At 36.0% G+C, this 20,811-nt stretch overlaps 1 protein-coding gene across 1 annotated transcript in view; it reads left to right on the top strand.

The window, feature by feature from the left end:
• Positions 1-585: 585 nt before the first annotated feature.
• Positions 586-20,811, top strand: part of IGF1 (insulin like growth factor 1) — a 60,389-nt gene continuing 40,163 nt past the window's right edge. The window contains exons 1-2 of the mRNA XM_063320692.1: positions 586-762; positions 5,094-5,250. Coding sequence (XP_063176762.1) covers positions 700-762; positions 5,094-5,250 — 220 coding nt within the window. The 5' untranslated portion in view covers positions 586-699. The remainder of the gene's footprint in view (positions 763-5,093; positions 5,251-20,811) is intronic.

Genomic DNA, 20,811 nt, shown 5'->3' with positions numbered 1-20,811 from the left:
GTTTAATAACCTAGAGATGAATTAAGAAAAAAGTACATAACCGACTGCCTGTCTTTCTGTGCTGTATAAAGAAAATACCTGTGCCCCTACGCATAAATAAAATGTGTACGTATACACAAAGGTATGCATATACACAAAGAATGCCCTTAGGTATGTAAGTTTTCGTATATTTGAAATGCAGACACACATACACACAAACAAATACAAACGCACACATAGCTATCTGAAAGTTAACCAGAACACATTTTCTTATTTTTCATGGCAGCACAAGCTTTTTTTGTCTGCTAGCCCCTCAGTCACTAATTCACATTCTTTTAAAGGGAAAAAAATATGCTTCTGTGCTCTAGTTTTAAAATGCAAAGGTATGATGTTATTTGTCACCGTGCCCAAAAAAGTCCTTACTCGGTAACTTTGCCAGAAGAGGGAGAGAGAGAGAAGGCAAATGCTCCCCCAGCTGTTTCCTGTCTACAGTGTCTGTGTAATGTAGATAAATGTGAGGATTTTCTCTAAATCCCTCTTCTGTTTGCTAAATCTCACTGTCACTGCTAAAATCAGAGCAGATAGAGCCTGCGCAATGGAATAAAGTCCTCAATATTGAAATGTGACATTGCTCTCAACATCTCACATCTCTCTGGATTTCTTTTTTCTCATCATTACTGCTAACAAATTCATTTCCAGACTTTGCACTTTTAAGAAGCAATGGAAAAAATCAACAGTCTTTCAACACAATTAGTTAAGTGCTGCTTTTGTGATTTCTTGAAGGTAAATCTTTATTACTATTTCAAATATTTTTTTTTGTTTTATTTTACTGTGTATTGTCTGCTTCTGGTTTGAAGAGTATTGTGCACTTTTCAATAACATTATTTTAGAACTGAGAATTATTTATAAATTGCTGAACATGCAATTTTATGTGATCTGGAAAATGGCTGTATGTAATAGTTGCAATTACATAGATAACTGTAAGGGTAAACTATTGCAGATACATGTCTTAAATTTCACTTCTATTCAGAGAACTTTGCAATATTTCAGTTATGTCATTATTAAAGGGTCCAATTACATCATTGTCTCTATTGTTAATTAATGCTTCTGAAAACGAGAACTTTTAGCTATTTTCTGCAGGTGCAGGGTTTTATAGGAAAAAAGGTATTATTCACATGTTAAGTTTCTGCAGTTTTATTATACACAATTATGGAAAAAAATGTTCATGCTTTCACAGGGAAACTTTTAAGGGATGTTGTCACTGCAGCAATTTTCTGGCAGCCTTGTTACATTTACTTGTTTTTTGCTTTCATAAATTAAAAGTAAATGTGAAGTTCAGTTTGTTTTCTACATTAGAAACCAGCTGCGACTCTTGCTGACCTTGCATATTTGTGTAGCTTAAGCAATGGTACATAAAGAAAATGGAAATTCCCCTACATGTTCATCTCCAAGTTTTCCCTTGCAGGGAGGGCTGTTTCAGGAAAGTTTGCATGTGAAGTTTCATGTTATGACCCTGTGATTTCTACACATTAATATAAACTGTCTCTAAGTAAATTTGGCTTCATTAGGTGCATTGACCTCTGTTTCTGTCAATTGGCCCTAGTTCAACTTTCCATTATCAGCAAATTTATATCCTTCAAGAACTTTTTTTCTTTCATATTTTGCAAGGACACTTATGTAGTTGACAGAATTCTTCTCTTTTAAGTGTTTAGGGCCTAATTATTTTTTTTAGAGTGTCTTCCACTTTAAACACACTTAGCTCATTCCTTAGTGGGATTCAAAAGAGAAGGTCTGTAATTGCAATGGATGAAACTATTCTCTTAATGTATAAATGGGCATCCCTTCCAATGTACTTGAAAGATGAAGCTGATTTTTTTTAAGTATTGAGCAAGGCACTAAGAGACATAAAAGTAATGTGCTAGCTCCTCAGCTGGTGCATCCTGCCAAGCTTCCTTGGAATCAATGGAACATATTGATTTAGGTTAGGATGTAGCTCAGATTCTTAAATCAGAGTTAGCAGTATTTAAACCTTGATTCATTCTAGGGTATATATGCTTTATTTATACAATAATTACTACTGAATACTGTTATTACATACTAAATACATACTTCTACTATGGCTTTGTAATCAGGTCCAACCTCTATGTAGCAAAATGTAATTTTGAATATAACTCTTGATTTTTTTTTCTATAGCATATACTATCCCTAAAAATGTTGCCCCTTTCAAGATATTTCTAATTATTGTAGATGGTCTTATGACCAAGCATGTGAAGAATCCTTATGCACGACTTGTGCCAACCAATAGTTTGTTAGATGAAGAGGATTTATATAGAAGAATTAAGAAGTAAAAGAGATGTAGAGTGTTCATATATGACATTCTTCTGTGGTGCCACTCTTCTGGACCATTAAAAGAGGAATGCAGCAAAAGCTGGTTATTTTACTGAAAAAAGAGGAAATTCCAGCTGTGAAAATATGGTCAGTCATTCTATGCAACTAAAAGAAGTGCTTAACCAGGCTCATCCTGAACCTGTATTCAATTTCCAAATGTAATTAGATGCTTCAATAAACCCCACCCACATGCCAATGCGTTTTCTTTTAAACTCTCAATTTTCTAGTCAAACTGGGGACGTTGCAAGCACCCTGCCTGTTTGTAAAGAACCTGAAGCAATATTGGATTACAACTTTGTATTTTCTTAAGAATATTCCCCTCAGAAATAAATGGGAACTTTGATTTTATCACAAACATATTGAATCAACTAATGTTATGTTTAATTAAAATGACGAAGTAAAGCTCAAGTTTTAAACTATGTTCTGGAATTAGTTTTGATGAAACAGCACTTAATTTAACAAATAATTGATTGAGCCCTAGAAACATGTGAGTCTGTTTTCTTTTCCCCAAAGTTTTTACTTGTTTGAAAGTTCTTGACTCTTTTTAAATTTGGAGATAAAGTTAAAAATTCTCTGTGGTTTATACTGTGCAGCCTTTTTGGCTTCCACTAAAGGAAAAACAGTAGATAATCTGTTTTGTTGTAGTTCAGTGCTGATATTTATCTGAAAATGCAACCCAGCTGAAAAGTCTTGAAAAATACAAAATTGTTAAATGGCTAAGATTTATGTTTATTCCTGGCCCAAACGTTATACAAGAACAAATTGTTAAATACAGGATGTATTTGTAATGTCAGCCTTCTGAGGCAGTATGCTAAACAGCTCTCTGCTTTACCTCTTCAGAGCTGGGAACCATCTTAAACTGCAGGTGCATCACATTCACCTTAGAAATGCAAAATTATGGCAGGGGAAAAAAGAAATTGATGTTGTTAAGATATGGAATCATTACAGGAAATAATGCCGCGTGTTATCATCATTCATTTATAGTCTGCTCTTCCTCCACCTGCCATTGAAGTCATGTCCATGCATTAAAACTTTGCTGGTTTTTGCATGGCAAAGTTGGCTAAATACCCTTGTGAATGGGAAAATAATTATTCTTTCTTTCTTTTTACGATATATCATGGGATTTAGATTTGTTCATTATTTTCACAGTGGAAATACCAGGGGGAAAAAAGGGGGGATAAATTCTGACTTATTTATAGATTTGTCTCTTACTCAGCTTTGATATAAGTTGGAAAAGGGAACTCATCCAGCAAGGTGCTAAGATCCCTTGCCAAGAAAATAAGAATTCTTAAAAATTATTGACTACAGAAGGCTCAATTCCACACTGGATGAGATCCCATATGAGCAGAAAATAGATAATTTCATCAGTTCTTCAAAAGTTCAGTGAAAAAAATAAGATTAAATGGTCCCCGAAACCCTAAAAGAAACTTTATGAAGATTAATCAATTTCCTCCAATTACTTTGCACTAGTCTGCTAATATAAAGCAGTTTTAAGCCATGGTTAACTGTATGTGCAAGAAAGATTTGTAACTTCTTACCTGACTGCAATACTAACATTAACCTTGAAACAGAATGAAATTTAATGCAGATTTACACCTTTTGAAACTAGCATTTTTGGCAAGTGACCTAAATCAGTTCAGAAAACACATTAAGCACATTCTTCACTGTCCTGCTACTAAACATAAATAGCTTTTCCTAGTATTTAAAAGAAAATGTTACCTTCTTTGACGTATTGGGTAAGATCTTTGGCTGATATAAATTGATATAAAAATAAGTAGATAAACAGAATGGTGCAAATTTACACCCATTGAGGATTGGCCTTTCTTCAAGCATAAGTCCAGGAAAAAGATAGTTTGTAACCAAATGTAAATGAGAAAAGAATTATCACCTCTGTGTATACCTCATAGCCAAACCTGACTAAGAGGATATAATGGACGTCAGAGAAAGTATAGCTGCTTCCATCAAGTGCAACTGCTTAACACTCCCACTAGTGCTCCCCTTAATTTCTTGAATCCTTCCAAATGCTGCCTTGCTAGTAAGACAGGATTGTAAGAGTCACTGAATGGGGTCCCCTACTATGGAAGGTCCCACGTTAACTCTTCTGTAACTTCGGCAAGCGCTGCCTTGAAACTTTTTTTGTCCTGGTATTTCCCTTTTTAAGGTGGCTGCAGAACCATGGAGTAATAATTATGAATCCTTTTCCTACTGGGCCAAGTTTCCTTCCATCCACTTTACAGCCATTTACTCTTGTGCCAGTGCTGTTCTTTATTTTAAATAGCTCTTGTCTGTCTATGCCACCTCCATCTCTCACAGTACGTTGTCAGGCAAATGTCATATTCCCTCTTAGCCTATCTGGTCTCAGACAAAACGACAAGGTTGTCTAGTCTTTCTCACTCAAGTTATTCCGGGCTTCCCCTTGCCTGTCTACTGAACTCTTCCGTATCCTCCTTTTGCAAGAGCAACCATAAATCATAGTTACTACGAGGTTCTCTAACTACGTGTGAATGTGAAACAAGAATATTCACCAGAGGAAGTAATCAGTTTACAAACTACACAGACTAGAATATGTACAGAGTTGCAAAATTATGGTGAGGCATTTCCTGATACTGTGTTTATTGTCTAACAAATTACAGCACCTCCACATCCTCAACTTGCAAGGGTGCAAGAGTCATTTTCTTTAAGGAACCTGTTGGGAAATTCTGACACTGCTTTTGCTTCCTTGGCAGGTGAAGATGCACACTGTGTCCTACATTCATTTCTTCTACCTTGGCCTGTGTTTGCTTACCTTAACCAGTTCTGCTGCTGCTGGCCCAGAAACACTCTGTGGAGCTGAGCTGGTTGATGCTCTTCAGTTCGTGTGTGGAGACAGAGGCTTTTACTTCAGTAAGTCAACCCTTTCTTTCATTCAACCACTAAACTGTGCCATGTAATCCATTGGAGTTTGCACTAAGTGGCTTAGAAATTATCAAAACAGGCTGCCAAGTATGACTGGTATCCTCTGTCTCGGAGATGCCCAAGTCTTCAGTGACCATGAAGTCTCAGTAAAGAATAGAGCTGTGCCTGTGTTCAGCCCCTCTGAGTTTCTGACAAATTTTCCTTTTCAGATATGTTTTTAACCACTTTCCAGCTGTTGCTGTTCCACCTGCCATATTGCTGCTTTCTGCTGACCTGCCACTGAAATTAAATGAATGAAAGCACACGGTAGACCCAAGATATTCATGAGGCAGAACTGCATGTACCTGTTATGTCAGACTACTCGTAAACAGTTTAAGTACACATTGTATCATATTAAAAACACACTAAGCTTCAACATCTGGTTTGGAAAAAAGAAAAGCTGGAAGGTAGCAAGCAGAAACTTACCACATCCAAGTATCCACACAATTCATCAGTTAAAGACAGGTGAAGGAAAATTCATGCATGGTGAGATAATGGCGATTAACACCCATACAGACAACAGATACAATTAAGTCTGTAACAGTGTAGATATATTAGTACTCGAGTAACTTTTCCCAGCAAGACCTACACTTTGGAAATGAACATCATGTTATTTTTCCTTTGCTGTGTTGTGCAAGGCTGGAGTAGTTAGAAAAGTAACTCTTCTCCCTTGGTATCTTTTTACAAGTGCTGTCAAGATCAAGAAATACACAACTTGTAAATAATAGAAATCTATTTCTTATTTTCAGCTATTTGCTACTCAAATAACATAAAGTTAATGAAACTTTTACCTAGGAATATATTAATTCTGAATTCATTCATTAAAATATTTATTCAAAACATGAAAGAATTTGTGCTTTTAGAGCCTCTGAAGCTAGTGTTTCTTTTATTAATAACATATACTTGTCCGAAGTTAGCTCTCCTTCAGGGCCTCGGTTACCTCTCCAAACAAGAATATAACTAAGAAAAGGAAATATGGGGTGGTTAGGCTATAAAGACAAGAAATTAACTGAAGGCAGTTTTTCCTATTTATTTTTGTATTCTTTGTGAGGCCCAGCTTTTCTTTTTTAATCTTTTTTTTTTTTTTTTTACACTTTTATAATCATCATTTTATCCTAATAATTCTTGCCTTCTAAGCTATCACTTTTGTTTTTCTGATCTTACCCACCCCATTCCTATTAATTTCTATTAGTGGAGTCATTGCTTTCAATGTTTCTCTCCTTGTTTGCAATAAAAATAGAACTAATGAAATCCAGATTCTCGCACCTTTAATTTACATTAAAACCTGATTTCCTCAACATACAAGCTGCAGACATTTGCACTATCTTCTTGGCACTTTCTATTGAAGTTTACCTTTGAAACTGTGAGCCTTAGTTTCATATATGCAAGGTAATTCACTAAAGAACCCTTCTTTTCTGTATTTAACACTTTAGGTATCGTTAATGAGCATCTACTCCAGGGTGCTGTTTAACTTAATATTCTGGTGCGAAACACAACATTAAAAATACTGGAATCTCTCATAAAGGAATTTGCATGTTCATTTGAACACCAAATCTGTTACATTTGTCAGCAGCTGAGTTACACTTAAGGGTCTATTTGAGTGCCCTACAAATACTTTCTCTTCATGGCTGGAAGGAACATAAAGGAAGACTTTCACCTCCCCCTCTTGTTTCTGCACCAGAAAACAATGAGACAATATACTGCATCCTTAGAACAGCATAGCAATCTATTTTATTTTTTTTTACTGTGCATGTGTCTTAGACATTTTCCCAATCATTCTTCTCCTGGAAAATTGTTTGCTGCTTGTTCAGAGAACTATCACACTTGCTTACCACAAGAGTGGCTGTTACTGCCAAGCAATCAGACTTACTGTTACGTGTACTCTTTGTGTCCCTCAAGGTAAGAGGACACGTGAAATTCTCATCATCGGCAATAACTCTCTCTGTTTTCAATCTCAGTTATTCTAAGGTTGCACAATCTGTTTCAAATCTGTACATTCCCTGAACTAGATCATCCTTACTTTATAATACCAAGATGGGTTTCTGAAGTTTTAAAGGAGATCTTTACCCTTGCAATCTTGAGGTTTATCTGCTGTCGGTAATGACCTCGTCTCTCAGTTTTCTTTCTTGTTTTCTTATGTTCTGAGTTTTCACTTGAAATCAATGTAACTGTTGACACCATAATGGTCTACCTTGTTTTGTATGAAAGGCTATGGAAGGTTTTACCAATGAATGACCACCCTGTTTTACAGAAGTCTTGCACTGTTGTATTCAACAGACTGCAATTGCAACATTCAACAGGAATTTTATGAAGTTGATACATGGCCCTTGGATGCTAATAGTGTGTGTCTTCTACCTGACTACTTCTGATTCATGAGGCAGCAATTACATCTGTTTTAGCCTTCTCCCCCTTATTTGTTAGTGTTTAGTCTAAAATATAGAACTATAGAAAAGTAAACTCAGTAACATTGGTAAAATGACTTAAGATCCTTATATCAAAGGTACTACAGAATGTATCATACTATTGGAAGTTAAAATTATTGCTCCATTTCATAGAACTTTTTAAGAATGCTGTATCGTTTACAGAAGTAAAAATCCAGTCAACTTTTTTCTTTTGTTGTGAAAAGAATGTCACTTTAAATTGTATTTTAAGCCTTGTATTCCCATACTCTTGTTCCTTTATATAAAGTGTAATCAATGGTAATGTTTGCCTTTAACTTGCACAGGAAATAGCTGTGAGTGATGGTTTTTCTTCCATCATTCTGTATTTCACTAGAGACTCCAAATATAAAGAATACCTTTTGGTTGAGGTGGAACCCCTGGTTCAGATTCAAGGTCAAAGCTTCTGATTATTCCTTGGGAGTTGTGGGTGGAAATGAAGATAGAAATAATTGAGTTACTTTCTGTTGAAACTCTGTACTCCACAACCACAAGGCTGTATCTATGTCTAGGACTGGAAGAAAAAAAAATTTCCTTTATATAATCTGCTCTGCCCAACTTCCCAGCTATAAAAGGAAATTCTTTACAGCTTCTGAAGAGATGCCCCAGCTGCTTACCACACACAAAGAAAAGTATCGACTTCAAGAGGAAGTCAAATGTGGTTTCCACCACTCCCTTTCTTCATGAGGTAGACTGGCAAGGAATATTGAAGTTTTTTTTAGGGGAGGACACTGCACAAATCCTGAAATGGAGCATCTGCTTTTTCCATTGGTCACATTTAACCCCAGCCAGCACTGGCTACTGCTTGGACAGCTTTTTCTCTCCCATGATTCACCAGTGAAGAACAGGTTTTTGCCACCTTTCATCTAGAAACACCTCTCTAGCACAACTTCTGCCACTCAAGTTCTTGGGTGCTAGCTTATGTTAGGAGAAGCCAACACGCAGAGAGCCTGGCCACAGATGCACAAATGGCTACACTTAAACACAACTCTTCTCAATTAATGTTTCCCCAGTCTCAAAAACTCTGGATTCAATAGTCATGAGGCAAAATGGGATGGTTGTTATGTTCATTTGAATTTTAATGCCTAGAAAGGTGTAACATGCCACTACTATTACAGAACAATGCTGAGGGCATAGAATGTCTGAAAAACTGGAAGGACACTTACAGGAAACTTACAGAAGCAGTAGCCCAGTAGGGGGGAAGTTTTGCTTGAAATACTCTAGTCTTATCCCAGGAATGACTGGGAAAATAGTCTAGTCTTATCATTTTATTTTTTTTTACTTCATACAAGCTGAGTTTAATGGATAATTGTTCACCCTTGCTCATGTTGTTCCCTGAGGACTATTACTACGATGAGAAAGGAAAGCAAATGTAGTTTGCCCCAAGGAGCAAATGCTATATTCTTTTTTATTTAGTTTCTTCTCCTTTGAAAAGATACCTTTTCCTTTTCCAATAAACTGATACCAGTTTGGCTAACAGCACACGAATGCCAATAAATAGCTTTCTTATTTCTTTAGACGCTTTTGGTCATTCTAATTACTAAAGCCCAAGTTAGATGGCAATATTTATTTGAAACTATGGCAATCAATTCCATTAGTTCATAACCACCTTTTTTCTGTTAAAAAAACCTGCTTTGGTCTTACCGTGAATCTTCTGAAGCATCACTTGTACAGAAAAGAAAGAGAATATTTCGACACCTGACACAATGGAGTTCCTCTGGTATTCTTCAGACAATGGAGAATGATGTGTCACATGCTTCCATATGTAAAAAGTGAATCCCATAAAAGAAAGGCTTTTCTGGTATCCACCCTAATGGTCCTTGTGTCAACTGCTTTGTGGAGAAGCATTACAGACTTTTACTACCTTTTTTTTCCACTAAAACAATCAGAATTGTGTGTTGTCCTTGTGAATATCCCCAGCTGTGTGCAACGTAGGACTATTGGTTTATAATAATCAGAAAATCAGGATAAGACAGTGAGCATGATTTTGGGTAATCAATCAGAGCTGTCACCAGATATACTAAGGTATATAGGGAGGAACTGCTGCCTTAGAGAGGAGGAAATAAAGGGCATAGCAATAGGCAATCATGTTTTGCGTTTTCCATTTCTCTTTAGTTAACAGCTTCTTGTTTACTTAGGGAAGTCTGCTTTTAAGATGTTAATGAAGGTTTCTAGGCCTGTCAAACCCATCAACTTAATTACAAGAGATGGCATGGCATTCAGTTCTCTAACTGCTCCATACCTGGAGGAGCTGTGAGTCATTAGCTCCTCTCTGGGTCCCTGATTGAAAGGAATGTTAATGTTACAAGCCCAGGAGACCCATGCTGAAAAGCTGTGGTGGACACACACAGCCTGTGGTGTCAGTGACAGTCTTACAAATCTTTGCAAAGGAATTCTGGTCATCTTGGCTATGTTCACACAGAAAGATTTGAGAGAGTTTTTAAGTTCCTTGGTCTGGCTACATGCCCCATTCATGTCTAAATCCTGTATCCATGTAAGAGTTGAGTGTATTCCTCAATCTTTATCCACAGGTTCCTTACTTACAGGAAAGCTAGCCTGGAAAGGAGCTAAGATATGCTTTACCAGACCGGAAGGGTCAGTGCTCAGGGCACCAGGACTATAGGCACAGTTATTGATATACCTCTGCAAGAAAAAAATACAGCTATGGCTTCTGGAATGGTATCACTGAATAGTCAAATAATTGATACGTAAGTTTGGTGTGGGCTCCGTAGCCATTAGTAGTAATCATTGAGGAATTTCTCTGAAAATAAGACAGTCTTTGAAAGAATTTTGTCCTTTTTTTACCACCCTAAGAAAGGTTAGGGAGTGTTCATAAAGGCTAACCTTAGTTTAGTGAAGTTAATCTTCTTAAGTTACCTCTTTAATAACAGAGAGAGTGGTTCTGCCTTTTTTCTCCATGGATCACAGAGTGGGTCTAGGAGGATTTAGCATCTAAAACACACTAAATTTAGACACAGCAAACAGGTCTCCTCTACAGCTAGTTCTCAGGTCACCAAGGATTTCATAATTTTGTGACCTTCTCATTAAGAGGGACTGTAGTAGTAATGATCATTTTAATGAGGTGACTGGAAGCAAACCATTGATCAAAATTTCAGCAGGAAACATCTCTGCAAAAAGTCTCTACTACCAAACCCAAACAAGTACGGTCTCTCCAGAAGTTCAATTTATATGTGTCCTTATTAGCTGTTAGATGTTAGAAATGCTAATGCTTTTTATGATGTTTGCCTTTATCTATGCACTAGATCAAGTTTCAAATTTCATCTCAAATAGCAGAAAGCTGTTATTTGACATTTGATTCCCTAACTGCTATATGTGTATTTAATACATTGTTTAGTCTCATGTTGGATAAAGTCACTCAAAGAAGCACTTGGCAAGATCAGCATTAATTCTTGGCATAGATGCCCCTCTTAGTTTTCCACTGAATCTTAAATACCAAGAAAAACCCTTCACTGACTTCAGTTGTGGCGTATGCTTTCTGCAATTGGCCAAAACCTTTGCATATGGACCTCTTCATTTGTTCTGGTATTAATAATGCATTTGCAATATTTGATTAACAGCAACAAGATTCGCAATGCAAATTACTCAGTTTAGCAGAACCACACAGCCTCTTAATTAAAACCTTTTGCATTAACTACTTGAGCATCTAGGGCAATCCATACAGAGTGCTCAGGCAAAGAACAAAGTTCATGCAGCCATTTCTCTAGAGCTTATTCAGCACTTTAGCTCTTATGCATGCTTCACACCCCCTCACATAATTGAAAATCAAAGACTTAAGGCCATTTTAATTTCAGAGCTTTGCTAAAAAAGGATGGATCTGAACTTGTTTATTGAACCATACCCAAAGGTCAATATTTCCCTATGATACAACCTTAATTGTTCAAAAATACGACGACAAATGAAAGGGTAACCAACAGTTAAGTCGTTTCTCAGTCTAGAAATCAAGACAAAAGAAATACCACAAACGCATGCTTATTGAAGAATTTATGCTAAATTTATCTCTGGTAATAACCACAGGAACTTCCAAGTCAAAAAGACGAAAAAGCCATTAATTCATACTTTCTTTGTGGTGCATTTAATGCAAAATCACTTCAAGATATAGCCCAAGTACTGAGTCTAATTGTTCAGTAATGACAGGCATATTTCATGTTTGCATCAGTGAATGAGTTTCTGAGAACACGAATTTGAACACATCCATAGCCTTTGGAGTGGCATAATGTATACTGACCAATGGGTCCCGCCAACTTATAGAAAATTTTGCATTGTCACTGTAAATAAAAGTTTAAAAAATTGAAACCAGCTAAATGCCTGTTTCAACCAAGAGGCTATACCTTAGGCACTGGTTAACACATAACTCTCAGAATAATAGGGTAAATTGCTTCTCTTACTATATCGAAGCAAGAAAAGTGAAATGCTAACTTCTTTTCATACTTTTTTAAGTGTTAGACAAATTACATTGGTGAGCTTATCTTGTCAATTTTATCTGAGTAACTCCTAGGTTAGATTTCTTATTGCCTCTCCAGTGTCAGTTCCTGGTAAAATGGTTTGGAATTCCTTTGAAAACTGCTTTAAATTCCTTAGTAAACTTAAATTCCTACAAAATCAAACACAAGACTGAGATACTTGCAGTATTTTCTGATTGAATCCCATGTACAGTCAAATTTAATATGTTTTCAATGTTTTTGCTCTTACAAAACAGAGTTGAATCTGTTTGTTTACTTCATGTTAAATCCTATGCTAGTGAAAACTGGAATAGCTTCCTTTTATCAAAGAAACAATTTAGAACTCATCCCTTTTTTTTTTTTCTGAATCTACAGCATATTTACGTATTTCCCATCTTGCTTTTGAAATTCAGCTGTGATCCCAGTTTTCCTTTCTATGTAATATAACTGCTCTAGAGTAAGAGAATGCCTCCAGAGAGAAGACACTTCTGCTTCCTTGTGTGCGCATAAAAGTGTGTAAGTAAGGAAAGTGTCCTGTTAAAGCACTTCCATTAGGAAATAGTGGCTCACACCCAAAACTGAAATTATATGATTTTTTTTTTTATGCAGAACTATTTTTTATAGTGTTTATGTCTTTGTGTGTTGGGCAGAAATTTACACAAGGCTGAGTATGCAGAATAAAGAAGGGGTTGGCTCAGACAATTCTGACTCAATCCAGCTCAGTGAACAAAACTGTTTTCTTTCTGAAAACAAATATTCTGGCAATGCTTATTAACTATTTCTATCTCCAAAAAAGTAAGCACTTAAGTAACACCCTCAGCTGCTATAAACAATAACTTCTAAGGAAAGTAAATACTACTGAAAATTGTTTTGAATTCTAAAGAATGTTAATTAACAGCCATATCTTACTAAGGCAACAGATAAAAGCTTAAATTACACACACAAACTCTGTATTCCACAACAAGTCTGTATTCTGAAGAATATTTCTAAATGTATGGCTTATGCAAAGGTAGAAAAAGTGTAAGTGTTGTGGGGAAAATTATAGAGAATATGTCATTATGGTTGTGGATCTGAAAAGATGAGTACATTCCCAATTAGCTCTGATGGCTGTGTGGTACTATGTATAATAAAGCCAATTTACAACAGAGGGATTTTTTTCAGACTTGCATTAACTATACTGAAAGTTTCTTTTAACTCAGCCCCATCAAAATGACTGGATAAGAACTTCTACTATTGTTTTTGTAAGTCTTCAGTGACTACTTTGAGTTACATGGAAGCTAATAAGGACATCTACTTTAAGTTAACATAGCAGGTTTAAGTTGAATATGTTTCTGTCTTGAAACTTCTGCAGACAAGTAAGATATAATAATTTGTTTCTACTTCCCCTGAATTCCTGAATTACTAGTCAACAGGTCTTCCATGAAAAAACTTAGTTTTTCCTACGTATTTCGAGTTTTATGTTTCTTTCCATTAAAGTTTCCAGCCTTTCACAGACATATTTAGTTTGGCAGGAAGAATCTGGTGACTCATAGACTGAAGAGATTTGAGAGCAAGCTACTGAAAATGTATCTAATTTCTTCTTGTGTAATTTGGGAGCAAGCTACTGATAGTATGTCTAATTTTCCTAGTTTAATCAGATGTATTATTGGCAAATACATGTCCTGAATAAAAGCCATGTTTATTCCTGAAATATATAGCTAAGTTTAAATGCAAAACCACCATATACATTTGCTTTTAGAACAGTTCTGCTTTTTCTAATTGTTTCTGGCATTTTACTCGAAATCAATAGGCACTAAACAAAAACAGAGGTACTATTGAAATAATTTGCATTATGACCCTACTTATATTTTAGAATTCAGTGATATCAAAGTATTCCTTAATGATGGTTTTTGGCGGTTTGGGGTTTTTTTCTTCTTTTTTTCAAGGGAAGATAGAAGTGTAGGAAGAATAGGTGATGTTATTATACCTCCATGATGCATGTAGAGAAGGACAGATATACTAGAAAAGCTCTCATTTGTATTTTATGTTGTTGATTGTATTGTTCCTTTCACCCCTTTTCAGGCAAAGACTTTCAAATTCAGTTCTTTATAGACAGACAATCTCTGACAAACATCATTTTCATTTATCCACATATAGACTGAACCTTCTGAGTGATAAAGACTAAACAGAGCTTGATCCAATATACACAGGGAGATTCTGGTTTAGATTCATTCCATCTACTTTTGGGCACGTAAACAAGGTATCTGAGTTAGGATCCTACTCGAGCTTATTGTATAGAGAGTGAGAGGAGTTAGAAACTTTCAGAGCTCTCTTTAAGTTCTGAGTATCATATAGGAGATACTTCTCCTTCTCCACTAAATTAAGCAAGGAAGCTACGGCAATTGTAGCCTTAAGTTAGTTAAGTCAGTTGAGTAAGGACCCTCCATTAAGAGCCTAAATTTTGGTGGGATGACTCTATTTAAAACCACACAGTGTGGAGATAAGGATGCACTCATATGGACCACATCTCAGATCAAATCAAACCCAAGCTTATTTTAGCTGTCGTGCGATAATACAGTTAAGCAAAGACCCAGAATGTGCCTTATGCAGGTAACCCAGTTAGAGTTGCTCCTTTGGCCTTTAAGAACTCCCAGGCTTTGTTCTTACCAAGTGTGAATCTTGTTCGAGAAAGCACTCCACTCTCAGAGAGGAAAAGTAGAAGGGAAAAGCTTATCTATTATCCATCTTAATAGAGTAGATAGCGTATACTCTTACATGCCATAATAAGTAACACTCCTTCGTGTTTTATTCCTGTATAATGAGACAAGGTGCACTTACCCATGCATAAATAATGAAGCAATTTTTTCACTGCTGTTCACACGGTTTCATGTCTATTCCTATGAATATACATGGCCCAGCAGTTTTTTAAGAAATTGAGACAATAATATTTAAAACCTGGAGTGACATCTAAATAGAAGGCGTCATTAAAGAAGCATTATCTCCATTAGAATGCTCTGCCATAAAGTATCACAGAATGATGCTCAAGTACAGTTTTGAGATACTCATTGATACAACAAGCATGCAGTTTTGAGATCTCAGGCAATCTGAAGGTTTAAAAAATAGCTACTGCTGACCTAATGAGCTCATCTATAAAAGCAGTAATATGACTGAAGTAAGACAGAACCCCACCTGAGGTGTTAGCCATCCAGTGAGTTGAATCAACAGCACAAAGTCCCTCTACCTTCCTTGCTTCAGTACCTCCCTTCATCCAAAGCAATACAGAAACAGTACAGAACCACTTCAAAGATAACAGCATTCCATGGTCTTCTCTAAAGTGACCCCTTTGCAGGGAACAGTAATTGCAGTAGTTAAAATTTCCAAACCAGATATGGGGGATAGGAACTGTACTTTAGGTTGTTCAGATCTTGACAAACCTTTTTCAGTAACTGTATTGTTTTGAAGCAGAGTACAGCACTAAAAACCAGAAAGGATTATTTATATTTGCTATGAACAAATATGTATATGATTTAACTTATTTCAGGCTACTCTTAATATTGTGCACTGTACCATTCTTAGTTAGCCTGGCTTGAGGGAAATGGGGTAGAAATGAGGGTAGTGTTTCCACAGCATTCTCTCACTCGACTGTTATGTATTGACTTCTGCATTTAGAAGTCACGAAGGGTGACCTTGTACGAGATACTCACATAAATGATTTTCATACGCTTGTAGAATTCCACTGCTATTTCAGGAATTAGATGCAGTAGATTTCATATAGCTATCCCAAGCTATAATAATTTAAAAAATTGGAGTGGTCAAGATAATACGGTCATTCAAAAAATAATAGAAAGATGGTTTTGTAGAATTTGATCCTTATCATTCTTTTTGCAAACAATGGAATGAAATTCTACAACTGCAGCTCTAATGGCATTATGTCAACTATTATAATTTTTGTTACACGGTCATCTTATTTTAGTTTTTGAAAGCAGTAGGAGTTCATGCAGTAAAAAACTACTATTTCCTGTTATCACTAAGATGAAGACTAATAAAATTAGAAGAATTCATAACTGGTAATATTCTTATTTCCTGCTGCTCTTTCAAATAGAAATCTACACTCAGGTATGAAACAGATAAAGCTCAGATCTGTGAAAAAAAGAGTGAATTTTTTTTAATAAATCAGGCTTGAACCCCCCATCAAGAATCAAATAACCTGCACCAGGTTTGAATGCAAAATTATTATCTTGGAAGAATAAAACAGTTGGGAGTGCCCTTTTTGGGTTTTTTAGGATATAATATTACAAAAAAGTGTATATCTGTACTTTCATATGGCAGAGAAGAGACATTGTCAAGGAAAAGCTGATATGTACTGTAATAAACATGGGACAAACATGATACGAAAAAAGGGGAAAATAATGATGTTAATAATCCAGGCTGGTCCTGTCCATGAGATTTTTCACTTCATAATCCACAATCAGGAGCCCTTGGATACTTACTCAAGGTTATCTGTTAACTTCAATTGGCTCTGGCTCAGTGCACTGAGGATAGCATAAGTGAATTTGAGGAATTCTCTGTGCTCACTAAAGAAAACATTGATCATTGATTTTCCTAGGTCTTTTGGCCATAAGTATCATTGCACCACAAATATTTTCCCTTGACTGGATTCCCACTGTTTTCTAACCAGCCATCTGTTTTTCCTAAGAACTACCAGCTGAACCTCTGATATTTTTCCTCCTGTATTATAAATATAGCAAATAGAGGCTCTTTTGAGCAATCAATAGGTACTACTTGTGCCTGATTTTAAAAAGGTATGTGCACATCAAAATCCTCCTCATTTTCAACATTCATTCGAACCAACCTGAAAGGTTTGTAGTGTAATTTTAAAGTATATCTATCATTAATGGTACAAACTATTAAAAATTATCAATTTTTCCTACATAAGTGTTTGCTGAAGTGTCTAAATTGTGCCTAAATCTACACTAACCTTTCAGAAGTGCTAATCTATTTTCAAAAACTAGTACGAGTCTCATGAAAAGTCAGTGAGACCTTGGAGGCTCCTAAAGGCATGTGACGCAGATTTTCAATGTTTTTTAGGCACTGAAGAGGCAGATGGACACTCAAGAGATTTTTCAAAAGCAGTCATGTATCTAATTTCCACTGAAATCAATGACAGGTGGTCCTAGGCAGTTGGGTTTTTTTAAAATCCTTCAAGGAATAGGTCCGTGGTTTTAGTCGCTTCGGTGTCTTTGGAAATATGAGTCAGGGTCCTTAGCTACTTGTCTAAATTTTGCTTATGTACCTTATTGACTACTTGTGAAAAAGCTATCACTATTAAAAACTCTTTAAAATAAGAATTGGCATAATGACTTGGCTTCCTCTCTGACGTTAAACATACTAATACGCTTAGTATGAAATCTTCTTATTTCTAGCATAAATATGTGAGGCATCAGATGAAAGCTAATAATTTCCCAAGTGAGCTAAAAATAATGAAGGCTGAATTTGAATAAATATTCTAAGAGGCATTCTGGAACAGACAGTGGTTAATAAGTACTGTAAATGCTACCTTTCTACTAAACTCATTTGCAAGATGCCAAAGCCTAAACATGGACCACAAACAATCTGGGATAAAGATCGAACATGAGAAAAATTATAATCATTGCAGGAAGTTGGAGGCAATGAATATTTTACCGTTTGCTTTGTCTTAGGATCAGAAAAATGTAATTAAAAAATCTCTCAAACTTCTTTAGGATGTCTTAATTTGGAGTTTCGTGTACTTGTGACTTAGACCTAGTCTCAACTGAAATGAGAGAGCACCTAAATTTACTGCAATAATTCTAAATACATTGTAACGTAAGGAGTAAGAGAATATGCAGGTTTTATTAAAAAATTTAGTTTGTGTAACCACAAGTAATGCAGGAATGTATGAATTAAACACACTTTTTAAACATGTGCTGCCACTCAAACAGAAGAGCTTAATGAAAGAACTGGTGACTTAAGATGTAGTTTTAAGAATCTCTTAAAATCAGGGAATATTAGCCTTCATTTTGGTCACAGGCCAATCAGTTTTATGTTATGATACAGTCCATAACTAAATGACTGGAGTCTTTAACAAAAAATTGTATCTGCAGTTATGCAGGATGCATACTTCTTGGGAGAAGCAAAAAATCATTCAAATATTTATTCTGTCTTCACTATGTGATGGGTGATCTCATGCCCTATTGACTTCCAAGATCCAAACACTGCAGACAATAAGAATTAATATTTTCCTCATAAACTCCTCTAGAGTGCTCATCATAGAAGTATTTGATTGCAGCACTCAGACAAATACATTATACCCTGCAATTTCCCAGGAAATCATCTGTTTCTCTAAGCATTTGTAAGTTGTTGGGGTTTTTTTCCACTAGTAATTGCATATCCAACTGGAGATTGCAAGAATTAATTTTCCAAAGTAATTTTAACATTTCTGCTAGTACATTGTATGTTCAAAACAGAATACAAATGTCAGTGAATTTAACCTAGAGATGCAGTTAAGTAGTACCTTCCCTTTATACATGGCAGACTGGAGCAAAAAGGCAAAAGCATATTTTAAAATATGCAGCTGCAAGTGTGCCACTTGCTCAATAGCAGCTTTAGCATATACCCTCTCCTACCTGAGCTAACAAAGCACTTCTGCCAAGAAAGCTGGAAACAAAAGCAATGCAATAGTTCTCTCTTTTTGTTCAACTGTAAGCATCTTTCCAGTGAATCATTAGCCTCTTTCTGCCTTCATTGGAGCGAGAGAAATCGCCTCATCCTTGAGAGCTGCAGAAATTCTAGGGCTGCTGCCGTGCAGGGCAGCAGCAAAGCATTAACCTGGAATAGTTTTTGTTGCCAAGTGGCTGGTGATAAATAGAATTCGGTGGTTCAGAATAATTTAAAATTTTAAATGATTGAAATCTCTTGGTCAAGAGATCTGACTTTAGATGAAAAGGTTAAAAACAATGAAGAAAGAACATAAAAACACTTCTTTTCCTTTACATCTAGTGAAGGAGCTCATGAAAGGTGGTACAGAAAAGCCCTATATATGTTCACAAAAAGTTCATCAAGTGCTGTGATTGCGTAAACACCTCTCAGAGTTGCATGCTAAACCTTCAGCTGGAATAAGTAATTTCCTTTCTTCAGTAATGACAACATAAATTTGGCTTATCCATTCATGGGTAGTCAGCTGAAACTACCAACTGGACGAGAATTCATTCAAGTGATTTTATGATGTGAGTGTTAGCAGAGACCACCGGTGCATTTCTCAACAGTCACTGTATAAACATAATGTTTTTCACATAGCAAGCTTTGTTGGCAATGGACAGTAAACTACTAAATAAAAAGCCACTTTATCTGTCAATTTGGGGGTTTTCCTGCTTTCCCAATGCTGCATCAGTATTGTATGCAACACTTGGAAAACTGTTTGTTCTGAACAACCTAAACAATAATATTTTGATAAAGTTTTCTTTTTGCCATTTCCCTATAGTCTCAGGAGATGGAGAGATGTCTCGGAACATTAAGACCTAATTTGTATCAGCAGTAGATTACTTTCTTGCTGAAACAACTATAATCACAGAAAAGTTGTGAGTGAAGCAGGCAGTTGAAATCTGAAAGTCCCATTGTTTCTTATTTTGAGCCAGTACAGAAAACCCACCTTTCCTTTGAACCACCTCTACCTCTTCGGTTTGCGTTATATCCTCATACCTTATTGAAAGCAGATTCATAATGCTGTTTTAAAATACTGCTTTGAATTCATTTTAGACACATATAAACTACAGTAATTTAGCTGATGGCTGCTTGATTTCACTGCAGCGAGTGAGAAAGCAAGCAATCCAATGACCCCAAGTTCACTGAGATTGCTGGAAAATAAAAACAAGGGTTTGGAAGGCCACTGCTTCAACACATAAAGAAATATATTGAGTACTTCAAAAGATATAAAATTCTTAGAACTGTTGGACAGGCTTCTGTGTGTGAACATTCCTGTCCAAGTGGCATTGCTAAATACCATGACACCAATCAGAGGGCTGACATCATGTTGTTGTGTAACTCATAACCATAGCAATGTCACTTTAAAAAATGCATTGTATGTGCATTCGGCGGCTTAAAATCTCAACTGTGTCAGATGTTAAATGAAGTACAATTCAGGAGATTTATTTTGAAATGTGAGCTCTTCATATTTTTTTTATACGGGGAAAAGAAAATGTAAAGCTTCTTAAGCCAATGTTAACACTGGAAGCTTGGATTCAGGCAACAGATACAGTAAGAACAGGTTTCATTGCCAATATAAGTCATAGTGATATAATCTGGTAAAAGAGCTAATCCTCATCATTTCAATGGACAACAACAAACATGAGCTTTTGCATTACAAAGGGACCATGATGCACCTAAATGTATACAGTCAATAAATAGCATAGTACTCCCAAATTGCTGAGCAAGCGGTTTATGCGTCAGTCCAAGTTAACTTAGTATAGGTTAGGTCTGACAACTACAAGTGATGGAGAACAGCATGTAACAGAAAATGGGAATGTAGTCCGCCTCTCCTTTTCTTCAAAACTAAGCACCCATCCAAAGAATCATTAGCCTCTTTCTGCTCTCACTGGAACAACAGAAATTGCCTCATT

Source organism: Chroicocephalus ridibundus, chromosome 1 (assembly GCF_963924245.1).
Source record: "Chroicocephalus ridibundus chromosome 1, bChrRid1.1, whole genome shotgun sequence".
In the NCBI taxonomy this organism is placed as follows: Eukaryota; Metazoa; Chordata; class Aves; order Charadriiformes; family Laridae; genus Chroicocephalus; species Chroicocephalus ridibundus.
This window is presented reverse-complemented; position numbering and strand designations above follow the sequence as displayed.